Source organism: Sminthopsis crassicaudata, chromosome 3, assembly GCF_048593235.1.
Source record: "Sminthopsis crassicaudata isolate SCR6 chromosome 3, ASM4859323v1, whole genome shotgun sequence".
In the NCBI taxonomy this organism is placed as follows: domain Eukaryota; kingdom Metazoa; phylum Chordata; class Mammalia; order Dasyuromorphia; family Dasyuridae; genus Sminthopsis; species Sminthopsis crassicaudata.
The window spans coordinates 516,024,925-516,049,182 of NC_133619.1; the positions used below are offsets into that span (position 1 = coordinate 516,024,925).

Here is a 24,258-nt window from a genome sequence, read left to right on the forward strand (position 1 = left end):
TGTAGGACAGTCTCCAATACACTTGACACTTTAGTCTCTTTATTTGAAGTTTTTCATTTTATTATCCTTCCTAAAAGATGGTAGTCAAAATGGAGTACATTTTTACTGATCTGGATTGATTAGAATTTAGTGTAGAGGGGCTTTCATCTCCCTAGTCCTGGATACTATGTCTCTTCTAATGCATTCTAAGATCGCAATGCTTTTTTGGCTGCCCCATCACATTGTTTACCTTTATTGAGATTCTACTTCATGAAATCATCATATCTTTTTCAGACAAATTGCTTCCTGGCCACATCTACTCCATCTTGTATGTAAAGTTGATATTTTTAACCCAAAGGTAATACTTTATATTTATTTATTAAACTTATTTTATTATTAAACTTCATTTTATTAAATTAGTCTTGTTTCTTTAGCTTTTTAGAATTTTCTGGATGCTAACTCTGCATGCCATTAGGTTAACTCTGCTTCCTAACCTTATGTTATCAGCAAAACTGATCAGCATATAATTTATGCATTTATCCATTTCATTGATAAAAGTATAAAAGATTACAGGGCCAACCACAGATTATTTGGGTGGTACATTAGATCTTTTGAGTTGCCGTCATACCATTAATGACTACACTTTTGGCTGAGCTCTTTCAAATATTTCTTAATCTGTAACTGTACTAGCATCTAATTCATGTCTTTTCTACCATGAGTGTAGTAATAAGTAAAATGACATGGCTAAGCTAATGTAATTTGTGTCTGTATGAAGAGGGTATAGAGTTCAATTCCAGGGAGATGCTGCTAAAGCTGATGTGATTTTGTGTTGTATTCAGAGAAATAGAGGACCCAGATCCAGGGAGGTGAAAATCACACTGTGTGTTGTATTAAGAGAAATAAAGAATCCAGATCCTGTGGGATGAAAGTCCTACTGGATTGCTGCCCTGATAAGGCCATACTTGATAAGGCCATTCAGTTTTCTGGTCCTACATTTTAGGAAGAATATCTTCAGGATAAATTCAGGTTCTAAAAGATCTGGATACTAGAACATGAAGATCCATTTAGGAAACTGAGGATCATTAGCTCCTAAAAGAGAAGAGATAGCTTATTTCAAGTATTTTAAGAGCTGATATCAGAAACAGATTAGACCTATTTGTTGCCCCCAGATGGCAGAACTGGGAAACAATAGGTTGTTGAGAAGGAGATTTTGACTCTATATAAGAAAAACATTCCTAATAGATCCACCTAGAGGTAGAGTGGGCTATTTCAGGAAGAAGTGAATTCTTTATCACTAAAAGTCAAGAGTGTGGGAAAAAAAGGGTAGATATGTATGGGAGGAAGGGATAAATTTCTGATTAGATCCAGATTGGATTAGATGACCTCTAAAAAAAAAAAAAGTCTCTTCCAACTCTAAATATGAGATTCTGTAAGTTTCTTCTTTGCTTAATCTGTTATGTAAATTTGTAATTTAATTAACTGTTGGCATTTATAGCTACCAATGTACATATTGAGGACTTGGATACCTTTCTTTACAAGAGGGATAGGTGTTTAATTTTTTTTTTCTTTTTTGATTTGACTTGAAAAGATATTTAAAAGTTTTTGGAGTCACAAGGCCAGGTTATTGAGATGAAATCTAGATCTTGTAATTTTTCCGTAGTTGGTAGCATGCAAGCTGAAGAGGATTTGTTCTGGTGTGCTCTCTAGGAAAAAAAATACCTGGGAACATGTGGCTCCTTTGTCCTATTTCTGTTATCATATGATCTGTTCTAATTCTATGAAACCTTCAGTCAATCAATAAATTATTAAATGCTTAATATACTTGCCTGGCATTGTGGTAGACTCTGAGGCTCTGAAAAGAAAAAGGAAAAAGTTCTGCTCTCAGGGAGCTTATCTCCTGTATAAGGAAAATCATGTATAAATAGATACATATAGTTACAAAATCAATACAATGTAAAATCAAGGGAAAGGGAAGGTTTCCTCTAGGAAATGGCACTTGACCTCAGCTTTGAAAGGAAGCTCTGGATTTGAAGAGGCAAACCTTCAGACTGATTTGTGACTTGTACTCAGTATGGAGTTTGCTGTCACTTGTGTTATTCAGATATGTTTGATACTCTTTCAGGATTTCTAGGAAGGGGATTCCTGCATTAGGTCAAATACTTGGAATCTTTAATTGTTCTAACTTTCAGTGCTCCAACATTTTTTGTTCCTCACTCAAACATTCTATATTTCGAGCTATCTTTCAAGCACTAACATTCGAGGTTCCACATTTGTTCTGTTGAGCATACCAAAGGGTTAATGTTTTTACTTTTATTGTTGACTTTTTCTTCTGCTAGGAAATTTGGAAGGGAGGAACTTTTGACTGTTTTTCTAGGTCCATTATTATCTTTTCAAGTACACAGTGGACTAAAGAATAGGGAATAAAGAATCTCCTTTCAAAGTTTCTTAAACTGTGTTGCAACCCCATGTGGGATCACATAGCTGAATGTGAGGGTCACAAAATTAATATTTTATTATCAACAATGTGTGATATGTGTGACTGTTTTATATACCTATATCCAGGGAATTGTGCAAAAATTTCTCAGGCAAAAAGAGGTGGCAAGTGGAAAAAGTTGATCATCAGGAAGTCACAGAGCATCTCTAGACACTTGTGGTATAGGGAAGAGCACTGGCTTGAGACTTAGGATGTCAGAGGCTTGGATCTGCCCCAGATAACATATTCTGTGACTTGGGGCATATTCTTTCCATTTGATGGGCTGTTTTCCTCCTTTGTGAAAAAAGTGAATAGTGGACTCTGCTTACTCATGTGGCAGTTAGCAGGAAAACTGAGGCATTTGTAGATTTGAAACTACTATATCAGCTGGTGTATAAATAGGAACTGAAAGCTGTGGAAGTAAAACCCCATCCCCTTTCCAACCTGTCCTGGATCCCTTTATTTCTAAGAATGGCTTGCCAGAAGGAATCCACTGATTTGTGGAATCTACTAGGGAAAGTTTCTTTATTCTTATTACCAGCCTTTTTCCTCTTCCTACACATACTTTCAAAGTGAGAACACCTGTCCTCCACTGCCTCCTCCATCAAAAGGCAGATGTTTGCTCACCTTTCTTCCAAAACTGAGATTTTTTTGTACCTAAGAGATAGGGAATAGTCACCTGTTATCAATCAAATGGGGCTGGGAGGAAGGCAAGGATTACAGTAGGTGTCCAATAAGGGATTCAGTGGGAAGGGTTTTCCCCCCTTTTCTTTAGTAAGCTTATTTATAGTCTTGGAAAGCATCCCTGCCTGGGATGTCTGCCTTATGGCCTGCCTGAGGATGTGAGGGAGGTAGAGGAAGGGAGGGGCAAGGCTGGTAGGATACAATTGGTGAGATCAATCCAAATGCCCTCTGGGGCAGGTAGTGGCACTGAGTTACCAGTAATTAAGCCCCTATTACTTAAATGCAATAGGATTATTCCTCTACTGGCCTTTCTTCTTTCTGGTCTTATTTCTCTTCACTGTGTTTTCAGTCATGGGGTCAATATTTGTTCTTTCTGTGACCACCTTTTTTTTCCCCAGACAAGCTTTGTTTTTCCTTTTTAGGAACAGCTCATCCTATGTTTGTCTGGGCATCTGTCATCTCTCTGGCTCAGTTTCCTTCTTAAGAGAAGTGTCATGGAACCATAGTATCTAGAATTGTTAACTTTTTTTGAATTATGGACATAGTTGGCAGTTGTGTGAGGCTTATGGACTCTTCTCAGAAGATTGCTTTTAGATGTATGAAACAAAATACATAGATTTATAAAAGAAACCAGTTACACTGAAATTAAGACATCATGAGCCTCATCATTGTAGATCTCATGTTAAGAGCCCCATCGCTAGACTACTTTGAATGCCTTACTCAAAGCCATGTAGCTCGTTAGTATGGTGATGAAGAAACAAAATCTGGGGCCTCTGATTACAAATTCAATGTTCTTTTCATTATAATACATGGAAACATGGAGGAGATAGTCTAGTGGATAAATAGCTGGACTTTGGAGTTAAGAAGATCAAGGTTTGAATGCTGTCACAGAACCCACCTGTGTGATTCAGGACAAGATACTTCATTTCTTTGAGCCTCAGTTCTTGCATCTGTAAAATGGGGATAATAATAATGCCTATAGTATTCCACAAGGTTGATGTGAAAATAAAATGCGATCATGTAGATAATACATTTTGTTGTTGCTCAGTTCATGATCCCATTGGCTTTTCTTGACAAAGATACTAGATTGCCATTTCCTTCTTCAGCTCATTTTATAGATGAGGAAACAGGTAAACAGGGTTAAGTGACTTGTCCAGGGTCATACAGCTAGTGTCTGAGGCCTAATGCTCCATCCATAATACTATCTTGATGCTCAACATATTTTATATATATTAGTTATTATTGTTGTAATCTCCAAGTTTCCTTTTATCTCTACTATCTTTCATTTACTCTTTGTTCCAGCCAAATTGTACAAAGTTCTACCTTTGAGTTTAGTCAATGCTTTCCTGGTGCCAGTATGTTTATATTCCATCTCCATTCCAGACTGTGAGCTCCCTAATAGGAAACACCATGTCTTCTTCAAATATTGAATCTTCCCCAGGCTCCATCATAATGCCATATGTACAATAAGTGCTAAATATGTATTTGTAGAACTGTTGAATTCAAAGAAATAACTATAAAATTAAATCAACAAGAAGTATTTATAAATCACCTATTATGTGCTTGGTATTGTGCTGAATGATTAAATCCAGGATTTTAGAACTTGGAGATGCACAAGGTTTTAGATATCATATGGTCCCAAATTCTCATTTTACAGAGAAGGAAGCAGAGACCCAAGTTACTTCCCAAGGTGATTGTTAGTTGGTACAGCTAGCATCTAACCCAGTTCATTTGAAGCCAGATTCATTATTAATAGCTGACATGACCCGTTAGCCAAGAAAACTTGGGTGCAAATTCTGTATCTCGTGTTCTGTGGCTCTGGGCAAGTTACTTAATATCTTAGTATTCTAGGCATCTCTAAGATTTAAGCTTCAAAGAAGGTTCTAATCTGCATTAGTGAAGGGAGTTTCCTCTTCAATGAGTTCCCTATAGCAATGAAATCATGAGTCTAGTTCTTACTCCCTCTTGATAAAATTCTTTTAAGATTGCACAAAGGTTTTCATATATTATTTTATCAGATTCCCCCAACAATTCTATGATATAGGTGCTCCTATTGTTTTCATTTTTCAGATTTAGAAAATAAGTGTCTCTAAGTCACATAGCTATTGGATTTCAGGGGGAGGACCTGAATCCAAGTCTGATTGACTCCAAGTTCAATGTAGTATCCATTTTTACCAAGACGCCTGTAGCTGCCTACCAGCAACTTGATGACAGCTTACCCTTAGTATAAGGAAAAAACAACAACTCAGCATCTTAAGGTCTATGTAGGCATTGACTATCCATTAGCATTGAGCACTGAGCTCTTGTTTGAGAATTCTCTGCCAGTGGGGTTCAGTAAATATTTGTTGAATCAGTGATGGGAGAGATGACCAGATGCCTGCAGTACAGTGACTGGAAAGCTGTGACTCTTACCTTAAGAACCTCCTGGGTCCTAAATATCTATGACTCAGTGTTTGTTCTGTTGGAGGAAGGCCAGGGGAAGAGGAATGGGGCCCTGCTCAGGTAGATACCACTGAAAGGTCAGGCCTTACCTGGGGAGGCATTGAACTTTCCCCGTGTTGATTCTGAAGTTCAGAAATGTTACTGATCAGGGCTGGGTCTGGTACTTTCAGAATGGCTTGCCAAATTCCAGGCCCCAGCCTCCCAAGCTGACTGGCATCCATCATTTCTTACCTTTGTGCAGCTAAGGTATGGCTTGTTTACAGACATGATCCCAGTAGGTGCAGTGGTGCAAAAGACTTCCAAATGTGAGTCAGCATAAGACTGCAATAGAAGAATTAATCACATTTCTATAAGATATTCCTAAGTTGCCACAGAACATAGAGAGAGTTCTATTTTCAAAGGCCCCTTCCATTTATGTAATTCCTTATTCTAAGGTCTCTTTCATGTGTCACATTCTATCTTCTAAGTTTTTCACCAGTCCTAACAGTCTGAGTTTTAAAGTCCTTTCCAGATATCCTATTTGGTATTCCAAACTTTCTCGACCTGTACTAGGCTTATAAGATATTTTTTTTTCACTTGAATAGCAATATAATTATATATATAAAATTATTATTATCCCCAGAGGATGAAAAGTGAGCTTTGAATGAGTGAAGCAGCTTATCAGAGGATCATAGATTCAGAGCTAAAAGGAATTTTTTTTTTAAGGTTTAATACCCTCATTTTATAGATGAGGACATATATCTATATCTATCTATAGACATATAGATGATGATGTAAAATAACTTGTTGAAACTGAAACAGCCAGTAAATGTAGGAGGCTAGATTTCAATCTAAGTCCATTGCCCCATCAGGAGTACATAATCTCTGTTGTGTCATAAGGCCCTTTGGTGGTCTGGTGGAGCCTATAGCCCCTTTCTTAGAATCTTGGTTTTAAATGCTTCAAATAAAATTCAGAGGATCACAAAGAAAATCAATATACTGAAGCAGTTATCAAAATAACTTTTAAAAAAACAAACTCACAGATTCCACCTTGAGAACCCCTATACTACATAGATAATAAACATCAGAATGGGGATTTGTACCTAGGTTTTCTCACTCCCTAGGCAAAAACTCTTCCATATATACATATACAACACATACATACATGTAATATACATATACATGTATATATGTATATATGTGTGTATAGATAGATATAGTTATAAAATATGTTTCTGTTCAATCTTTTTCATTTGTTTCTGACTCTTCTTGACCCCATTTGGGTTTTTTATAGCAAGATTACTAGAGTGCTTTGCCATTTCCTTCTCCAGTTCATTTTACAGATGAGGAAACTGAGGCAAACAGGGTTAAGTGACTTGCCCAGGGTCACACAGGTAGGAACAGTCTGAGGCCAGATTTGAACTTGGGAAGATGAGTCTTCCTAATTCCAGGCCAGGCATTATCTATTGTATCACTTAGATTCTACTTGTACATATATACCTATATGTGTGTGTGTGTCTGTGTGTGGTATGTGTGGTGTTTGGGGTTATATATGTACATACACGCACAGACACACACACACACACAGATAGAGAATCAAGTTTGAGTTGGCACTCGTCTAGCACTGGACAATTCAGTCCAATTCAAGAATATGTATTCCTGGGGGCAGCTAAGTGGCGCAGTGGATAGAGCACCAGGTGCCTTGAATTCAGGAGGACCCGAGTTCAAATCTGGTCTCAGACACTTAACACTTCCTAGCTGTGTGACCCTGGGCAAGTCACTTAACCCCAGCCTCAGAAAAAATAAAAAAAAAGAATATGTATTCCTGCTCTGTATCAAGTCATTGTTAGGGGTTGGGGCTACAAAGACAAATGTGAAACAGTTTCTGCCTTTTAGGAAATTACAGATTGGCGGAAATAACACCAATAGTAATACAATCTATGTACCAAGTAATTTCCCAGAGTGAGAGCGTTCTTACAGAAGGGCTAAGCTGCTTCCCTTCTCTAGGATTCCTGTATAAATGCAGGAAGTTGGGTTAGATGATCTACAGGAAAATGTTGTGGTTGTAAAAAGCCATTGGGGGAAATGGATTCTGGAAAGTAGAGATTAAAGTGAGGCATTGGTGGAAAACTTTTCAGAATATGAGTGAAAAAAATAATGTAGCCAGAAAAAAGACTGGATAGTAGTATTGTTTTGAGGGTTTGGAACTGACTTACTCACCAGAACCAAATTCCTCTAGTCAGGAAGACCTGAATTCACTTCAGAGACTTACTGGCTCTGTGACCCTCAAATATGTTCCATCAGATCAGAGCATCTCAATCATTTTCTGTGTTCTGGACCTTTTGTCAATCATTACATCGAATTACAAAAGACATCAATCATATAGAGAGGCGGTTGGTGGTACAGGGGATAGAGAACTTGGCCAGGAGTCAGGAAGACCTGAGTTCAAATTCAGCCTCAGAGACTTACTAGCTGTGGGATACTGGGCAACCCAGTTAACCTCTGTATGCCTCAGTTTCTTCACCTGTAAAATGGGATAATAATAGCACTTATCTCCTTGGGTTGTTGTGAAAATCAAAGGAGATAATATTTGTAAAGCACAATATAAATGCTATCATTATTATTATCATTATACCATTAATGTTGATGAATGTCAGTTTGGAGGGAGATCTCAAGGGACATATAGGGTTTTGTTACTTTTTTCACCATGCTGCATGTATTCATATATTATATATATTCATATATATATATATTATATAATATATGTGTGTATTTGTGTCTACATACATATATATATAATACCTACTTATATACATATGCATGCATATATGTAACATAGACAATGGAGTGGAATATTAACCACTTTGGTGAAGTATAATAACAAAAGCTTTGGTTAGGTGTCAGGAGACCTGAGTTGAAATCTCCATTTTGATACTTGGTAGTCATGTAACTGCTAGGGGATGAAGCATGATATAGTATAAAGTTCTCAACTTGGGATCTAAGAACTTTTTTTTTTTTTTTTTTAAATGACTATTTCAAAGTAGTTGGTTTTCTTTGTGATTGTGTTTTGTTTGAAGCATTTAAAAACATGATTTTGAAAAGGGGGTCATAGGCTCTGCCAGTCTGTATAAGGGGACTATGACAACAAAGGGTAAGAATCCCAGAAGTGATACATAGGATGCTGTATCTAGAAGTATCCAAACAACCTGAGATACCTCACTTCAGATTAAGGTTTGGGGATAGGCAAGGTGGAGATGGGCAGGGGTTCGATGGGAAGAGGGAGAGATAAAGATGCTTTCCAAATTAGAGGACTGTGACTGGGAAGCTGGATCTGAAGAAGTCTCATTGTCCTACTGGAGCTCATATAGCAAATTTATTACAGAGTTTAGAATGTAGAGGAGGCAAAATTATGGTAACCCCACCCCCTCACAAAGTGCTACATCTCTCTTGCCAGACACCATGATTGAGAACTCTAAACTGACACTTTGTCAAAGCTATGAAGATGAGGAGGAGCTGTCTCTTCTGCCATCATCTCCTCGTGATGATGCTACTCAGGGATGTCTCTCATTCTCTCACCAACCAAGGGACCTGAAGGAGGTCCTTGGATATGATGAAGGACTTTGCCCCTGGTTCCCACCTGACCCATTCAGCTGAATGATGGGGAAGTCAAGTTTGATATCATCCAAATTGAAAAATTCCTGGAAGAGATACCAGGACCACCCAATAATATTCTGAGATTAGCTCCAGTTTATCCTGTGTCTGCTCTGATTAAATTACATGGTTGTTTACATATTCTTTCCCTATTAGAAGGTGAGCTGCTTGGGGTCAAGGACTGTTTTTTATATTTCTAGCACTTTGCTAGTTCCCCAGCACATGATTTTTGTTGTTTGTCCTTCCTTCTAGAACCAATGACATCAGGAGGGTGATGTATTGAGTTGCAAATGAATTGGATTTAAGTGAGTGCAAAATCATCAGCCTTGTGTTTAACAAAGACTGATTGACTTGACTGTCACTAAGAAATTTTTCTTCTATTTATGGTATCTCTTAATATTGACATTCTCAGGATAGAAAATGTTAGAATGAGAGGTAATTTTAGTGACTACTTATGAAAGAAAGTATTACTAACAACCCATGTCTTGGCGAGATATTCAGAGCTCTATAAATGTATTCGTTGTTCAGGAAAAAGAAAGGGAAAAAGAAAAGAATGTTTTTTTTGTTTTTTTTTTTTTTGGAAGGACCTTACTGATAATGAGATTGAATTAACTCTCCTTACTTTGGTCAGGCCCCACCCAAACTTTACCTAAAACTCATTGTGTTCCACTCAAGTTTGGGTGGAGACAGATTCATTTGAAGCAGTTCTCACAAAAAGCACTTTCCAGGTATGACACTTGTCGGAAGAACAGAATGGTACACATAGCCAAAGAAGTTTGAAATAGATTATTTATCAAAACATTAAAAATGTATATTAGTATTTTAAAAAATACTGTAAACAGCAAAACTGGCAAGATAATACTTTAAAAAGTTTTAAAAAGGATTCTTAAACTTTTTCCAGTTGTAACTCCTTTTCATTCAGAAATAGTTACCTGACTCCAGATATATATATATATATATATGTATGTGTGTGTTGTGTACACACACACACACACACACACACACACATACATATGGTGTATATATATATATATATATATATGTATATAAAATAGGTTTACAAATGAAATATTTACTGATAATAAATTTTAACTTTGCAACCCCCCACATTCAGTTACAGAACTCCATATGAGATCATGTCCCATAGTTTAAAAAGCTGGGGTCTAGATGCCTAAGGCTATAGGTGTCTGAGTAGAAATAATTTTTCTCTTCAAGGGTAACATGATGTCACTAGCATTCCTTCATTGGTTTGAAGAGTATATAAACTGTGAGCCCACCTCCACAATTATCTTTGGTCTAAGAGAGACAGCCAAATAACTATTCTTTTATTAATAATCTTCTGGTTTAATTAATAAAATATTAAATTATGTAAAAACTGTCTTTTGAACCTTTTTAATCATTACACTTGAAACACCATATTTTACCCATAAAATTTTTCTTCAGTTGTGATAATGAGTAGATATTATAGGTGTCCCTGGACTCTATATATCTTCTTGTAAACTATGACCTCCTTGATGATAGGAAACCTTTTGCCTTATTGTTTTCTGTCTCTCACTTAACCCTGAGTACAGGACTTAGGTTTTTTAACTGTAATCTGGACTTAAATGAATTCTGAAAGGAGAATTGGTTCAGCTCAAAACTCCTCCAAAAGAAAAATTTTCATGCTAACTTTATTATATTTAAAAGGAATAGCAAGTTGTACGTAATAGATTTGCAAGTTCATTGCACAATTTAAAAAAATTATACTGTATTATAGAAATGCTTGTTTTATTTCATAAATTAACAGTAAGTTAAATTTTTAAAAAATTAATAAAAGATCCCCTACCCTCCCCCCACCCCCCAAAAAAGGCAGTGGAAAATATCAGTTCATTCCTGTTTCCCATAGTAGTGTTTAGTTCATAAGAAGTCTCTACCTTTAGATTGTTTAGGAAGGAAATATTGTACAATGCAGAGAGTATCACTGATTGTAATATAATCAGAACTGACTTAAAATCCCCTCTCCAACAGTTATTACCTGTGTGAATTAGGGTAAGTCCCTCAAACTTCAGTTTCCTCATTTGAAAAATGAAGATGTTAGACTCCATGCTTTCTAAGTTTTTGCCAAAATCTAAACACCAGATTCCATTTATTGAAGAAGCTTTGGTGATAGTCACTTGATTTAGAATGTACTCTTCATCAATTTTCCAAACCATGTCTGACCTTCCAGGTTCAGGTCAAGGTCTTCCTTCTCTATAAAATCTTTCCATATGCATTTGAGTAAGGTATCTCACTTTCCTCTGAGCTTATGATAGAGTCTGTCCTGTGATTCATATACTGAATATCTGTTCTGAAGAAGTATACTTCTGTTGTGCAGAGGAGGGGAATAAGAGGGAGAAGGATAAATAACATAGACTTTTTGCATTTTGGGACGTCAAGGTCCAGCAAGGAGAAGCAAGGTCTATCTAAATAATTGGAATACTTAAAAGGATTTAATAAGAAAAGAACAGACGCAATATTGTCAGGACATCTGAGGAATAAGGCACATTTAAGATCCCTTCCAGCTGTAAAGTTTAATCATCCTATCCCTGGGGCTCCAATCCCAGTTCTATTAATTATGACCTATGTGATCATGGGCAAAGTGACCTTAGCTTTATGAGTCTCAGTTTTCTCATCTGTATAATGGTGAACAACATGATGAAAGACAAAGAGCTCTGGATTTGGGCCAAAGACTGACTCTGATCTTAGAACTTGTATGACCTCAGGCCAGAGTTCCTACTCTGCAGACCTCTTATTGTGCTTTCCCTGCTAATGGAAGGAGTTGGACCATTCAGCCTCTCTTCATCCCTCTTAACTTTTCCTATCTATAAAAGAAAAGGATTGGAATACATGACTTCTAAGGTCTCTTCCAGCTCTAAGCTGTATGATCTTGTCTGCTAAGGGATGGAGGTATTGGAACCACTATTATTAGAAGTATCTATACTATTTAAGTTGTGTATTGGTATTATTATCATTTTTAATCACAAGCTATGTAAGAAAAAATAAATTTAAATGCTGTGTGAACAGTATAATATAGCCAATACTATGGGAGGGAGAGAGATCCTGGTGAGAGCCAAGACTGGATGTGAGAATGATCTGGGTACATCAGTGTTCCAGGGAATAGTCAGGCTTAATAGGAGTGGTGAGGAGTCTATGTTGGGGAGTCATGGGAGAAAAGCTGAGAGAGGTAAAATCACAGAATATTAGAGTTTCAGGGCATTTTAGAAGTTATATAGTTCTACTATGTCATTTTACAGAGAAGGAAGTTGAGGAACAGAAAAGCAAAACAATTTGCCCATGGTCCCACAGATAAATGATAGATGATACTCGAACACCTATATCTTTTGATTCTAGATTCTGGACTCTGTCTACTCTACCACAGTACCATTATGATTTGAAAACTGGGCTCCAGAATCATGGGGTATATTCATAACTCCAGAAATAACCCATCGATAGAGGCTAGTCCACACAGTGGGAACTAGTGTTAAGCTACAGAAGAAATGTTGTAGGAGGATGGTACTATGAGAGATCCTTTTTAATTGTACTTTTTAGAAATGCATCTATTTTTCTCATCTCAAAGTCTTTTTTCCCTCTCTTATCTTTCCCTAAGGCTGATCTAAACGATGTTTTCTTCTGTGAGACCCTATGAGAACCAAAAATATTGGTCTCTGAAGAAGGATTGTCTGAAGAGGAAGGTGCTCTTTGAGGACCCTACATTCCCAGCCAATGATGAATCCCTGTATTACTCAGGTACCCAGCGGCAAGATGTCCAGTGGAGACGGCCTAAGGTTGGTAGAAGAACCAGAGTAGGGTGGAGAGGGCATACTAATACAGGGGTGCTGTCCCTTGTTGAACTCCATCCTTGTTCTGCCTTGTTGAGGTCAGAATGCTGCTTGTTTATTTTCTGTGATTTTAAAAATTAATCTAATTAATAATTAGTAATTAAGTGAATAGTTAATAATTTAAATAATCTAATTAATAATTTTAAAATGAGATGCTTATATCTCACAGATAAGGCCCAGGAGTCATTCTAATGACTTTAAGAGAAGAATGGAAAGACAAGGAAAAAGGAATTATCTAATATAATTAGGATGTGTAAGTAGGTGTTATTCAGTCATTTCAGTCATGTCTAACTCTTCATGAGTCAATTTGGAATTTTCTTGGCAAAGATAATGGAGTGATTTGCCATTCCTTCTCCAGCTCATTTTATAGATGAGGAAACTGAGGCAAACAAGATTAGGTAAGTTGCCCAGACTCACACAGCTAGTAAATGTCTGAGGCCAGCACTCAGGCCCAGCACTGTTTCACCACTTAGCCACTCTTTGAATAGAAGCTGTTCAAACAAGGAGGAGAGAGAGACCATTTGAATTTATCAAAAAGAGGAAGAATATACACATAACACATGCAGAGAGATACATATATAGACAGACATGTAGACATGTAGGTACAGAAATATATTTTATTCAACAGGGAAATAAGAAGGATATAGGGAGGGGGATTGAAAGAAAAGTAGATTATGGAAGGGACTGATTCTAAGCATAAAAGCTCTTTATTGAGGTGACAAAGAATTGAGGCTCTAAGGGGATACCCATAAATTAGGAAGTTGATGAACAAGTTATTGTATATAAAGATGATGAAATACTATGTAGTAAAAGAGGTGAAACCCAGGAATATTTTTGTGAACTGAGCAGAATGAAGTGAACAGAACAAGGAAAATGTTACTTACACCTTAAGAACTCTTCTCTGTATAATGACCAGTCGTGATTCCAGAGGGCTAATGTGAAACTTTCCAACCACTCTAGATTGAAAAATGAAGGACTCAGATTGCAGAATGAGACATTGTTTTTAGACATGTCTAATGTAGAAATTTGTTCTGATTCATCATATATGTTTGAGATGGATTTTGTTATTATTGTTGGTCTTAATTTGGAGATGAGAACTGGGGTTATAGGATGGAAAAGTGGATTTTTGTTTATAGAAACCAAAAGTAATTAAATGAAATTTTTAAAAGTTTACATATAAAAGATTAGTGTTAAGTCTTACAGGTGATAGAATTGCTAAAGGTATATAAGGATAGATTCTAAAGATTATCAAAAGGAGGGAGAGCTACCAAAGGTATGAAATTGAGAAAATATTTTTTTTTAATAAGACAACAAAAAAGAACACTAATAACTATTGATTTATGTATGTACCCTTCCCATCTACATAAAGTTTTTATGAGAATACTCTACACACATTAAGATCAACTTTGATGATGCTATTATAAGGGAACATACATATTCCATAGAAACTTACATCCCAATATTGAAAGGTGAAAACAATACAAGATTCTGCCCCATTCCCTACATCCTTAGAAGACTATTCAAAAAAATTTGCTTCAGGAGAGCAAAACTGCATCTCAAAGGTTCTTCCCTAACAAGATGTCTCCTATGCATATACAAAAATTAAAATAGATTCTTTGAAAGCAATAAGTAAGATAACTGTTCAGTAATTCAACTTGAGTCAAGCATAAAACAGGAAGTTTCTTGCTGATATGGACATGGAGGAGCTAGAATGAAGAATCCAGGTTGAAAGGAGATTTCATGTGAAGCAAGGTTCCTGACTTTTTTATATCCTGGATCCTTCTCTTTGGCATCCAGCCCAGTAAAGCCCATGGACCCCTTCTGAGAAGAATATTTTTAAATTCATAAAGTGAAATATATGGGATTACAAAGGAAACCAATTATATTGAAATATAGTAATACATATATATATATATATACATATATACATATATATATGTATATATATATATATATATATATATATATATATATATATATATATATATACCAATCAAGTTCATGGATTCTAAGCAAGAATCTCGTTATAATTGGTGATCTCTTCCAGATGCTCCTGTTTCATGGATCCTGACTTCTCCTTGAAACTAAAGTCCATTATATCGATATTATACTAGTGCTGTTTTATAACTGCATAACATAGAACACCTTAGTTAAATACTAACTGAAAATAAATATTGCAATTAAGAAGAGCATGGTGACTATGAGTAAGCTAAAATTCATCATAAATGAGGAATTTGTAAAGAAGTAAAATGTTATATGGCAAGAGGGAATAAAGACAAACGAATAGCTTTACATTCTCTATCTTATCATCATGATGTTAGGAGAATGCAAGGAAGGATACCAGAACTTTTGGCAGAATATAAAGTAAGATATAAGTGGGCTTAAGTATATTAGGATCTGCATCGTTTGTGTGGGGAAACATCCACACTGTTGAGATCATAACTCCATTTGAATGTTTGAGAGTCTTCACAACACCCTTGGAAGATAGGTCTTGCAAGTATAATTCTTTTTGGTTTATGGGTGAGTCAACTGAGAAGCAAAGATGAATGACTTTCCTTTGAATGTTCATAGGGAATATAGGTATCATCTCCTTATATTTGAATTTAAGTACTTTAGTCCTGTTAATGTTGTTCATTCATATTTATTTTTTTAATGATTTTCTTCACTCCTGTGTTTGGATTTCAGAATTTTGATACAACTCTGATCTTTTAATTAGGAATACTTGGAAGTCCTGTATTTCCTTTAATATTCATTCCTTACCCCTATCCCTTGTAGCTTTATTCTCAGTTTGGCTTGATAAATTGTTCTTGACTATGAGCCCATATCTTGCCATAAAAAAATATTATATTCCAACCTCTCCTTTCCTTTACCCTGGTGGCTGCAAAATTATGTGTGATCCTGATTGTGGTTCCTTGGTACTTGAATTCTTTTTTTCTTTCTGATTGCTTACAGCATTTTAAATTTTGATCTGGAAACTCTGGATTTTGGTTATGCTTTTCATGGGAGTTTTTGTCTCAGGAGGTAACAAGAAATACGGGTAACAGGAATCTTAACAGTTTTAAGATTTCTTGAACGAGGATCTCTAAGCTTTTTTGGGGGGGAAGGTTATGTCATTCCAATGTTTAATTACTCTTTAATTTTTCCTTCTCAGTCTGTTAATTTCATTTCTAATTCTTCTATATCTCATTTCTTTTCTGATTTTTTTTTTCCTTCTAGCATTCTCATTTAATTTACAAATTTTTTTTTATTTTTTTTTTTACTTTTGCATCATGTATTCTAGGAATTCTAGTTGAGTTTGTGCCCAAGCTGTGTTGTCCTCTGAAATTTTGCTTGTTGATGTTTTGGAATAATTTTTCTTTCTTGTGTATTGAATGTTCCTGTGCCACTTTTTAATGGGATTCTTTTTTGGTATTCTCATTTTTCCAGGCCACTTCTTGACTTTTGGGTTAGGGTTAGACTGCTACAGTTTTGGAGGAAGGAATTGGACTGGTCTTTTTGCATCTTTTTTGTGGTACTGAGTGTTGTATTATTCTAGGATCTCAGGGGCAAACTAGGGACCTGACAACTGTTATTACTCCCAAAGGGGTCTGATCTGGGTAAAATCTGATTTTTGCTTCCATGGTCTGAGCTCTGCAAGTTGCTGACTTATATTTGGATCTGTGTAAGAATAAATTGCCACTGGACTCTTCACCCATTAACCAGCTGGAAAACTAAGTTGGTTCAGCATGGCATCGAGATACTTTGCTTTGTTTAAGATTCTTGCCCTGGCTATTCCTATGAAATCTGGACTAGAAGCTAGAACTGAGACCCCAATCTATGTGTGGGAAGTCTGAGCCATACTAATGTTTCTGCTTTCTTCTGAAGTTCCTTCTTTCTTGGTATGGCCTAGAGTCTCCTTAGCTGTGAATGTCACTCTTCTGAATAGGTCCTCCTCTCAGTCTTCTCTGAATTTATAACCCAGTTCTAGAGAAGTGGGCAACAAATCTGTCAGTAAACTGCTGTTCCTGCTGTAGTGCCCTAATATGGGTCTGGTGTTGTTTTAGTGTGTGTCTGGAACTTCCTGGGGGCTTGGAGTACACTATTTAATGTGCTCCTGGTCTGACCCTATCCCAGCGAATTTTCTGAATTTCACCATTAAGATTTTGGTTTGTGCAATTGCTAGATTTGTTTGGAGAAATTTTGTGGAGGGAACCTTAGCAATATTACTCTGCCATCTTGACTCTATTCTTCTCGGTATAGTTGATCTAGTCTTACTATTTTTGCCCTATTTCCTCCCTTTTGTATCATTTCTGCCCCCTCTGTAAGCACAATCTTCTACAGTAAAGTTATATTCCAAGTGTGGAGCCTCTAATATCCTCATGAGCAAAAAACATTTGTTTAAAAATCTTTTTGAACCTTTTTTATCTTTCAACCACTGTTCTCTTTCAGCTTCATTCTTTAGTGTCCTCATAAAAGCTGCTTACTGGGTTTCTTGCCAAGCTTTCTTTAAAGTGATTTAAGCAAAACCTCTCTTATTTCTCTCTGTTTTGTGAAATGATACTGCTTATAATCTCCAACCTTCCTTCTTTCTAGGATGTAATAGATGAGTATTGTATTCCAGACCTATGGTGGCCTTGTCTGTTTTAGCTTTCCATCTGGCAAGTAAAGAAAGTTTTTACTGACTAAAAACATTTTTAGGCTTCTTTGATATTCTTGCTATGAAGTTGATTTCAAGTGATTAAAATTCTATTTGAAATGACTGAAATTGGTCTTGATATCCTATTCATATTTCATTTTCCAACATCAATAATTAATTTAAACAATAAAGTTACAATTATTTCAATTTCTTCTTTTTATTCTTTTGGCTGTGTACTGATTTTTTATCTTTGTTCTAACAATATGGGGATATCACTGTAATAGCTGATTCAGAACTAATTCTCACATTAACAATGAGTCATTTTTGGTGAAGTAAAAACAATTTTCTTTTTGTAATGTTATTATGTGTTTGTTATGTTCAATGTTTTTCAATTCTTAAAAAGTAATCAGGATGTATGTTTTTGTTTTTGTTTGGAATAAGACATTCTAACTAAAAAAAATTTTTTATGATCCTCAACTATTTTTACATGAAGTTATTGAATATTAAAGAATATGTTGATTTGAGGATTTTATCATGTTGTGTAGAGTTTTTCTATCTCTTCTTCTACAACAGATTGGCAGTCCTTTTTATAGATGCTTCATAAGTACTGTAACACTAGATGACTAAGTGGTCCATGATATGATGTCTCTTGCTCTCTTGGGACAGAAGACTAAACCGACTACCAATTTCTTTTTTCACCTTTCCAAAGAGAATTTGTGAGCCACTTAGGTACAGCTGCTTCTATATTAAGTCAAGAATATCAAGACTGATAGGATTGAGTTTATCTAGCAATATGTTGGTCATCAATGATCTCTTATTTAGGTTACTAACTGTCATTTAACAAGCCAAGTGGTTCTTAGCACCTGTTGGCTCTTTCCTGACACTCCCACTGGCACTATCACTACAAGTGAGTGCAGAATGGGACTTGACTACAGAGGACTAAGAACTTTTCAATTTTCTTGGTTTCATGGGCTTCCAGGGTCAAAGAATGAATTCTAGATGGATAGCCTACTAGTGACCAGTCTCCCTAGACTTGACAAGGCATGAAAAATAAGCACAATCTTTTTCTGGGACCCTAATTGATTTTTTTTCTCAGAAATAGAAGTATCCACAGCATCTTCAATGGGATAGTCTTAAAATTCAATCGCCTTCTTTACAGTCAGCAGGATAGGGTGTTGAGTTGTGAGGACAGAGCTTTGTAAATCAGAAGAGGCTCTAAAAATTTGTATCATTCCCAAATAAAACATCCCCAACATATTCTCTTGGGGAGGAAAAAATTACCATACAACAACTGCAACAACAACAACTTATAATTCTATGCAACTTTAAGATTTATAAAACACTGTCCTTGTCCCAACTAGGGAGGTTAAAAGAACAAGAATTCCCTCAGTTTTACACAGTAGAAAACGAATGCTCAGAGAAATTTAGGAACTGGCATTTGGACCCAAGTTTTCTAATTACAATTCTAGTGTTCTTTTCATGTCATCACACTACATCTCTAAAAACTTCTTATTACAGCCCATGGGATTTATGGAACCTAATTTTGAGGAAACTATTCAGTATTTATTTTGACCAATATGATAGTCAGGAGACAGTTGCTTTTGGGGGGACAGGTTTAAGGAGCTTAGGATAATTCATTAGGGAATGGGTTGTTTTTCCCAGAATTGAATTCTATACCTTCAATTAATGTAGGAATATAGATGGGATGTGCATTTCAAATTCCATTAAAGAAAGTCTCATTTTCCCTTCCTCTAAAGCATTTCAGGTCTCCTGTCTAGCACCAGCATGGTAGTATAGCGGAAAGATCTGGAATCAGTCAGTAAACCTGGGTACAAGTCCTGGCTGAGCCACTTACTGACAAAGATTTCTTTGGGCAGATTTTTTTTCTCTGGGTCTCAACTTTTTTCATCTGTAAAAGGTAAAATAATACTTTGCTATGGACTTCACAAGAGTTGTGTTTACCAGTGTCTTCATTCCAAATTTTCATATGGACTTTTAAGTTAGTATTGGTCTGATCATCCACAGTTGGATACACTTTGCCTTGATCCCAACATAGTGATGTCGTTTTGCTCCTCTTTGTGTTTGAAGAACAATATCCATCCACTAGTGTTCGAAGGAAAGATTTTTGTGTGTGTGTGAGTGGAAGCCATAAGGAGATCACTTTCAGATCAATGTACAGAAGAAATAAATATCTAAGAATTAGAGCTGTCTAGGAATGGAATATGCCATCTCCAAGTAAGTGGTGAGTTCTCCATCACTGAAGGTCTTTAAGCGAAAGCTAACTGACCATTTGGTGGAGAGAGTCCTTCTATAGGTTCAGGTTGGACTCGATTAGTTTTTTGAAATCTCTTCTGAGATTCTACAGAATGTCCACATTATTATTTCTCTGTCTCTTGCTGCCCTCTCTCACATATAGACATGTGTTTAAGAGGCTAGTAAGAGTGAGTCATCGTTATAATCTATTTTATCTTCCTGATACTTATTTGATTTTTTAAAATTTAACTTTGTAATATAATACTTCATTTCTTTACCATACTTAAATCAAAATCTTAACTTCTGTTGACTAATTAATGGTATCAATATATCCAGAAACTCTGGTCTTTGCTAGATGAAAATGAGGAAATTTCCTCTTGATGCAGACATCATTATTTTTAAAAATTTAATCACGTTTTGTTTCTTTCCAGTTATATGTAAAGATAGTTTTTTTTTTTTTATATTTATCTGTGTAAGATTTTGAACTCCAAATTTTTCTCCTTTTCTTCATTTCCTTCTCCTCCCCAAGGCAGCAAGCAATCTGATATAGGCTATATATATATACACAATCATGTTAAACATATTTCCACATTACACAAACACAGCTATCAATGGCTTTTGTTGCTTGAGACTCAAATGGGTTCAGTGACTTAATATGGATTATTCTAAACCCATATCAATTATCATAATTAAGTATTGGAGCACTATTAGAACTCAGGTTTTCTTGACTCCAAGTCAAACATTGTATTGACTATTCTCCTTGTTTCTCATTGATAATAGTTTCTATAAATGTCTGTCATTTGAAAAATTTTGGCAGCAGTAGCTTTTTGCCCAAATCTCTGACTTTATGCCACAGGATCCTGGACTACAACTTCATTCAGCACTACAAGCTGCTCCCTGTGTCCTCTCAAGTGAGTGGAAGCCCTGATGTAAAAGGGGGCTTTGTGAGAGCAGATGCTAAGAGGAGGGCTGCTGACGACACAGACCTTCTTTCTGTTCTGAGAGAAGAATTATGGGGGAGGACTAGATGACCCATTTCCATGATGAAGATCTGTCTTCTTGGGATGATAGAGTTTCCTTTATTGTCTTTGCACAATGACCCTTTCTTATTTTTGGCCTCAAAGCTAGTTGACATTTTAGAACCCCTAGAATCATAGGATATGAGATCTGGAAGGAACCCTAAGAACAGAATACTAGAACACAGAACACTGAAGATTAAGAGTAAGATGAGAACTTAGAACATAGAAATAGAATGACAGAATTGGGGGGATTCTCAGAACATACAAAATCAGAATTACATATAATCTTAAAATTGCATATCTTAAAATGCTAAGAGATAGAAAAATTAGAAAGGATTTAAAAAATAATTTAGTCCAATCCTTTCATTTTACATGAGAGGAAACTGAGACTCAGTCAGGAACAAGACTAGAATCTAAGAGATCACCTGATTCTTGAGTGTGTTATTCCCACTGAACCACACACTGCCATTAACTTTTCACTCGGTTCTAAATTAGAGGAAACATTGTGTGTTTGGCTAGTTCAACCATTTACCTTTAGCACACATGCCCACTTAACTCATGTCTCCCTCTTCAACTTTGGTGATAAATCAATTTTTAATTCCTTACTTTTTCTTACATTGTTAAATTATTTAAATTTTCAAAGACCTTTTACATTCAATCTCTTATCAATATACTCACAATAGGTTTATAAGGAAGTAGATAGGAAATACTTGGAGAAGTTTATAGATAATTAGGATTAAAAGGAATCTTATAACACAGACTGTAGCATGTTAGAAAGCGTTTAAGCTGAATGTAGTGTGTTTGACCATGAGATGGGAACTACTTAATATTTTTAGTAAAAAAAAATTTTTTTTAAGAGAAAAAGAGTATATTTATTTGGAAAAATGTTGGATTTGGAGTCATAAGATCTGGCTTCAAATCCCAGCTCCAGGACTTATTAGTTATGTGATCTTAGATGAGTCACTTGTCTCTCTGAGCCTGTTTCCTCTTCTATGAAGAAGAATAACAATTAATTAGATTGCTTCATAAAGAGGGGCATATGGCATTGCAAGAAAAGTGCTTTTTAACCTTGAAGTTAATAAGAATTTGAACTTTTAGTTATCATACTTTAAGAAAGTAGACCTTACTCACTAGCTAATTACTAGCATTTGACTGCTGCCAAAATGTTTGTGGCAGCCCTTTTTGTAGTGGCTAGGAACTGGAAAATGAATGGATGTCCATCAATTGGAGAATGGTTGGGTAAATTATGGTATATGAAAGTTATGGAATATTATTGCTCTAAGAAATGACCAGCAGGAGGAATACAGAGAGGCTTGGAGAGACATCAACTGATGCTGAGTGAAATGAGCAGAACCAGAAGATCTCTGTACACTTCAATGTTGTATGAAGATGTATTCTGATGGAAGTGGATATCTTCAACATAAAGAAGATCCAACTCACTTCCAGTTGATCAATGATGGACAGAAATAACTACACCCAGAGAAGGAACACTGGGAATTGAATGTAAACTCTTTGCACTATTGTCTTTCTTTTTTTTTTTTTTTCTCTATATATCTCTCTCTTTATTTTTAACTTAATTTTTCTTGAGTGTTTTAATTTTCATTAGAGTGGAAGATCTATGTTTTGTTTCACAACATGAGTTTTATGGAAATGTTTTGTGTAACTTCACATATGATTTCTTTTTCTTTTCCAATGCAAATGTTTCATAGAAATCTGCACTACTGTCTTTCTACCCAGGTTACTTATACCTTAGGAATCCAATTCTTACCATGCAACAAGAAAATTGGTTTTACACACATATATTGTATCTAGGTTATACTGTAACACATTTAATATGTATGGGGTTGCCTGTCATCTAGGGGAAGGAATAGAGGGAGAGAGGGGAAAATTTGGAAAAATGAATACAAGGGATAATGTTATATTAAAAAAAAATTACTCATACATATGTACTGTTAAAAAATAATAATTATAAAATTAATAAAAAAATTTTTTAAAAAATGAAAAAAAATGATGAATGAGCTGATTTTAGAAAGTCCTAGAAAGATTTACATGAACTAATCATGAGCAAAACAAGCAGAACCAAGAATACATGGTACATCAGTAACAGCAAAATTGTGGATCTGCTGTGAAAGACTTGGTTATTCTCAGCAGTTCAGTAATCCAAAGCAATTCTATTTGCATCCAGAAGGAGAACTATGGAGATTGAATGTAAATCAACACATGCACTGTTCACTTTTTTTCTTTTTCTTCTGTTTTATTTTTTTTGTGTGTGTTTTTTTCTTTTGTTCTCATTTTTCTCTTCCAATATGATTAATAAGGAAATATGTTTTTAAAAAATTAATTTACTTTTATAACCAAAAAAATTTAAAAATTAAAAAAGAATGAATCTGGAAGTTCTCTTACTTGCTTATGTCCCCTCCTCCCCCTCATTGAGAAGGCAAACAACATGATATCAATTACACATAGAAAGGCTTCCAAAACATATTTTTACATTAGTTGTGTTGGAATAAAAAGAAAAAGAAAGTGAAAAAAAAAAAGCTTTAATCTGTAATCAGAGTCCATCAGTTTTCTTTCTGTAGATAGAGTAGAATTTTTCATTATAAGTCCTTTGTAATTATCTTTTATCATTGTATTGTCAAAGTAGCTATATCTTTCAAAGTGAACCATTATTATGATATTGCTATTATGGTGTACTATGTTCTCCTGGTTCTGCTCACTTTACTTTGCATTCATAGAATCTTCTCAGGTTTTTCGACAACCGTCCTAAGGCCTAACCTTAAAATCAACAGCAGCCTTTTATTGATGTCTTTACTTATCACTGTGGTCATTTCTGGAGAAAGGATCCCTTCACCTGCCCTCCACAATGGACAGTTCCTTGTAACTAGGAAAGGATGCAACAAAAATGCTCAGTACAGTGTTTGAATGTAAGAATCTATAGAGCATACTACCTGGTTGTCTTCTTCTTCCTCTCTGGGTGACCCATCCTTGAAAAATCTCAGATGTCCTTGATCTAGCAAATTTATAATTTTATAGATGGAGAAAGCAAAGTTCAGAGAAGGAAAGGGACTTGCCCAAATTCACATCGATAATAGGGGGCAGAAACCAAACTAAAGTGTAGTCTCCCACCCTGAAGCTTTTTGAACCATGTTGTATTATACTGCTTCCTAGCATCTCCTTTTATATTTTAGGATATTGAGTAATTTATCATATAAAGCTCAGTCTTCCCATCTATAAAATGGGGACGAGTTTGAACCAAATATAAGCCTTCAATATGAGAGATGTTTTTAATTTTTGAACAATGCAAGA

The 24,258-nt window shown here is 35.6% G+C and overlaps 1 protein-coding gene across 2 annotated transcripts in view; it reads left to right on the plus strand.

Moving 5' to 3' along the window:
* The window catches only part of CAPN5 (calpain 5), a 151,837-nt gene that overhangs the window by 29,428 nt on the left and 98,151 nt on the right, over window positions 1-24,258 (plus strand). The window contains exons 2-3 of one of the 2 annotated variants that reach the window (XM_074304137.1): window positions 274-337; window positions 12,834-13,011. In XM_074304137.1, coding sequence (XP_074160238.1) covers window positions 12,847-13,011 — 165 coding nt within the window. In that variant the 5' untranslated portion in view covers window positions 274-337; window positions 12,834-12,846. The remainder of the gene's footprint in view (window positions 1-273; window positions 338-12,833; window positions 13,012-24,258) is intronic. The other variant, XM_074304136.1, reaches the window with a different exon arrangement.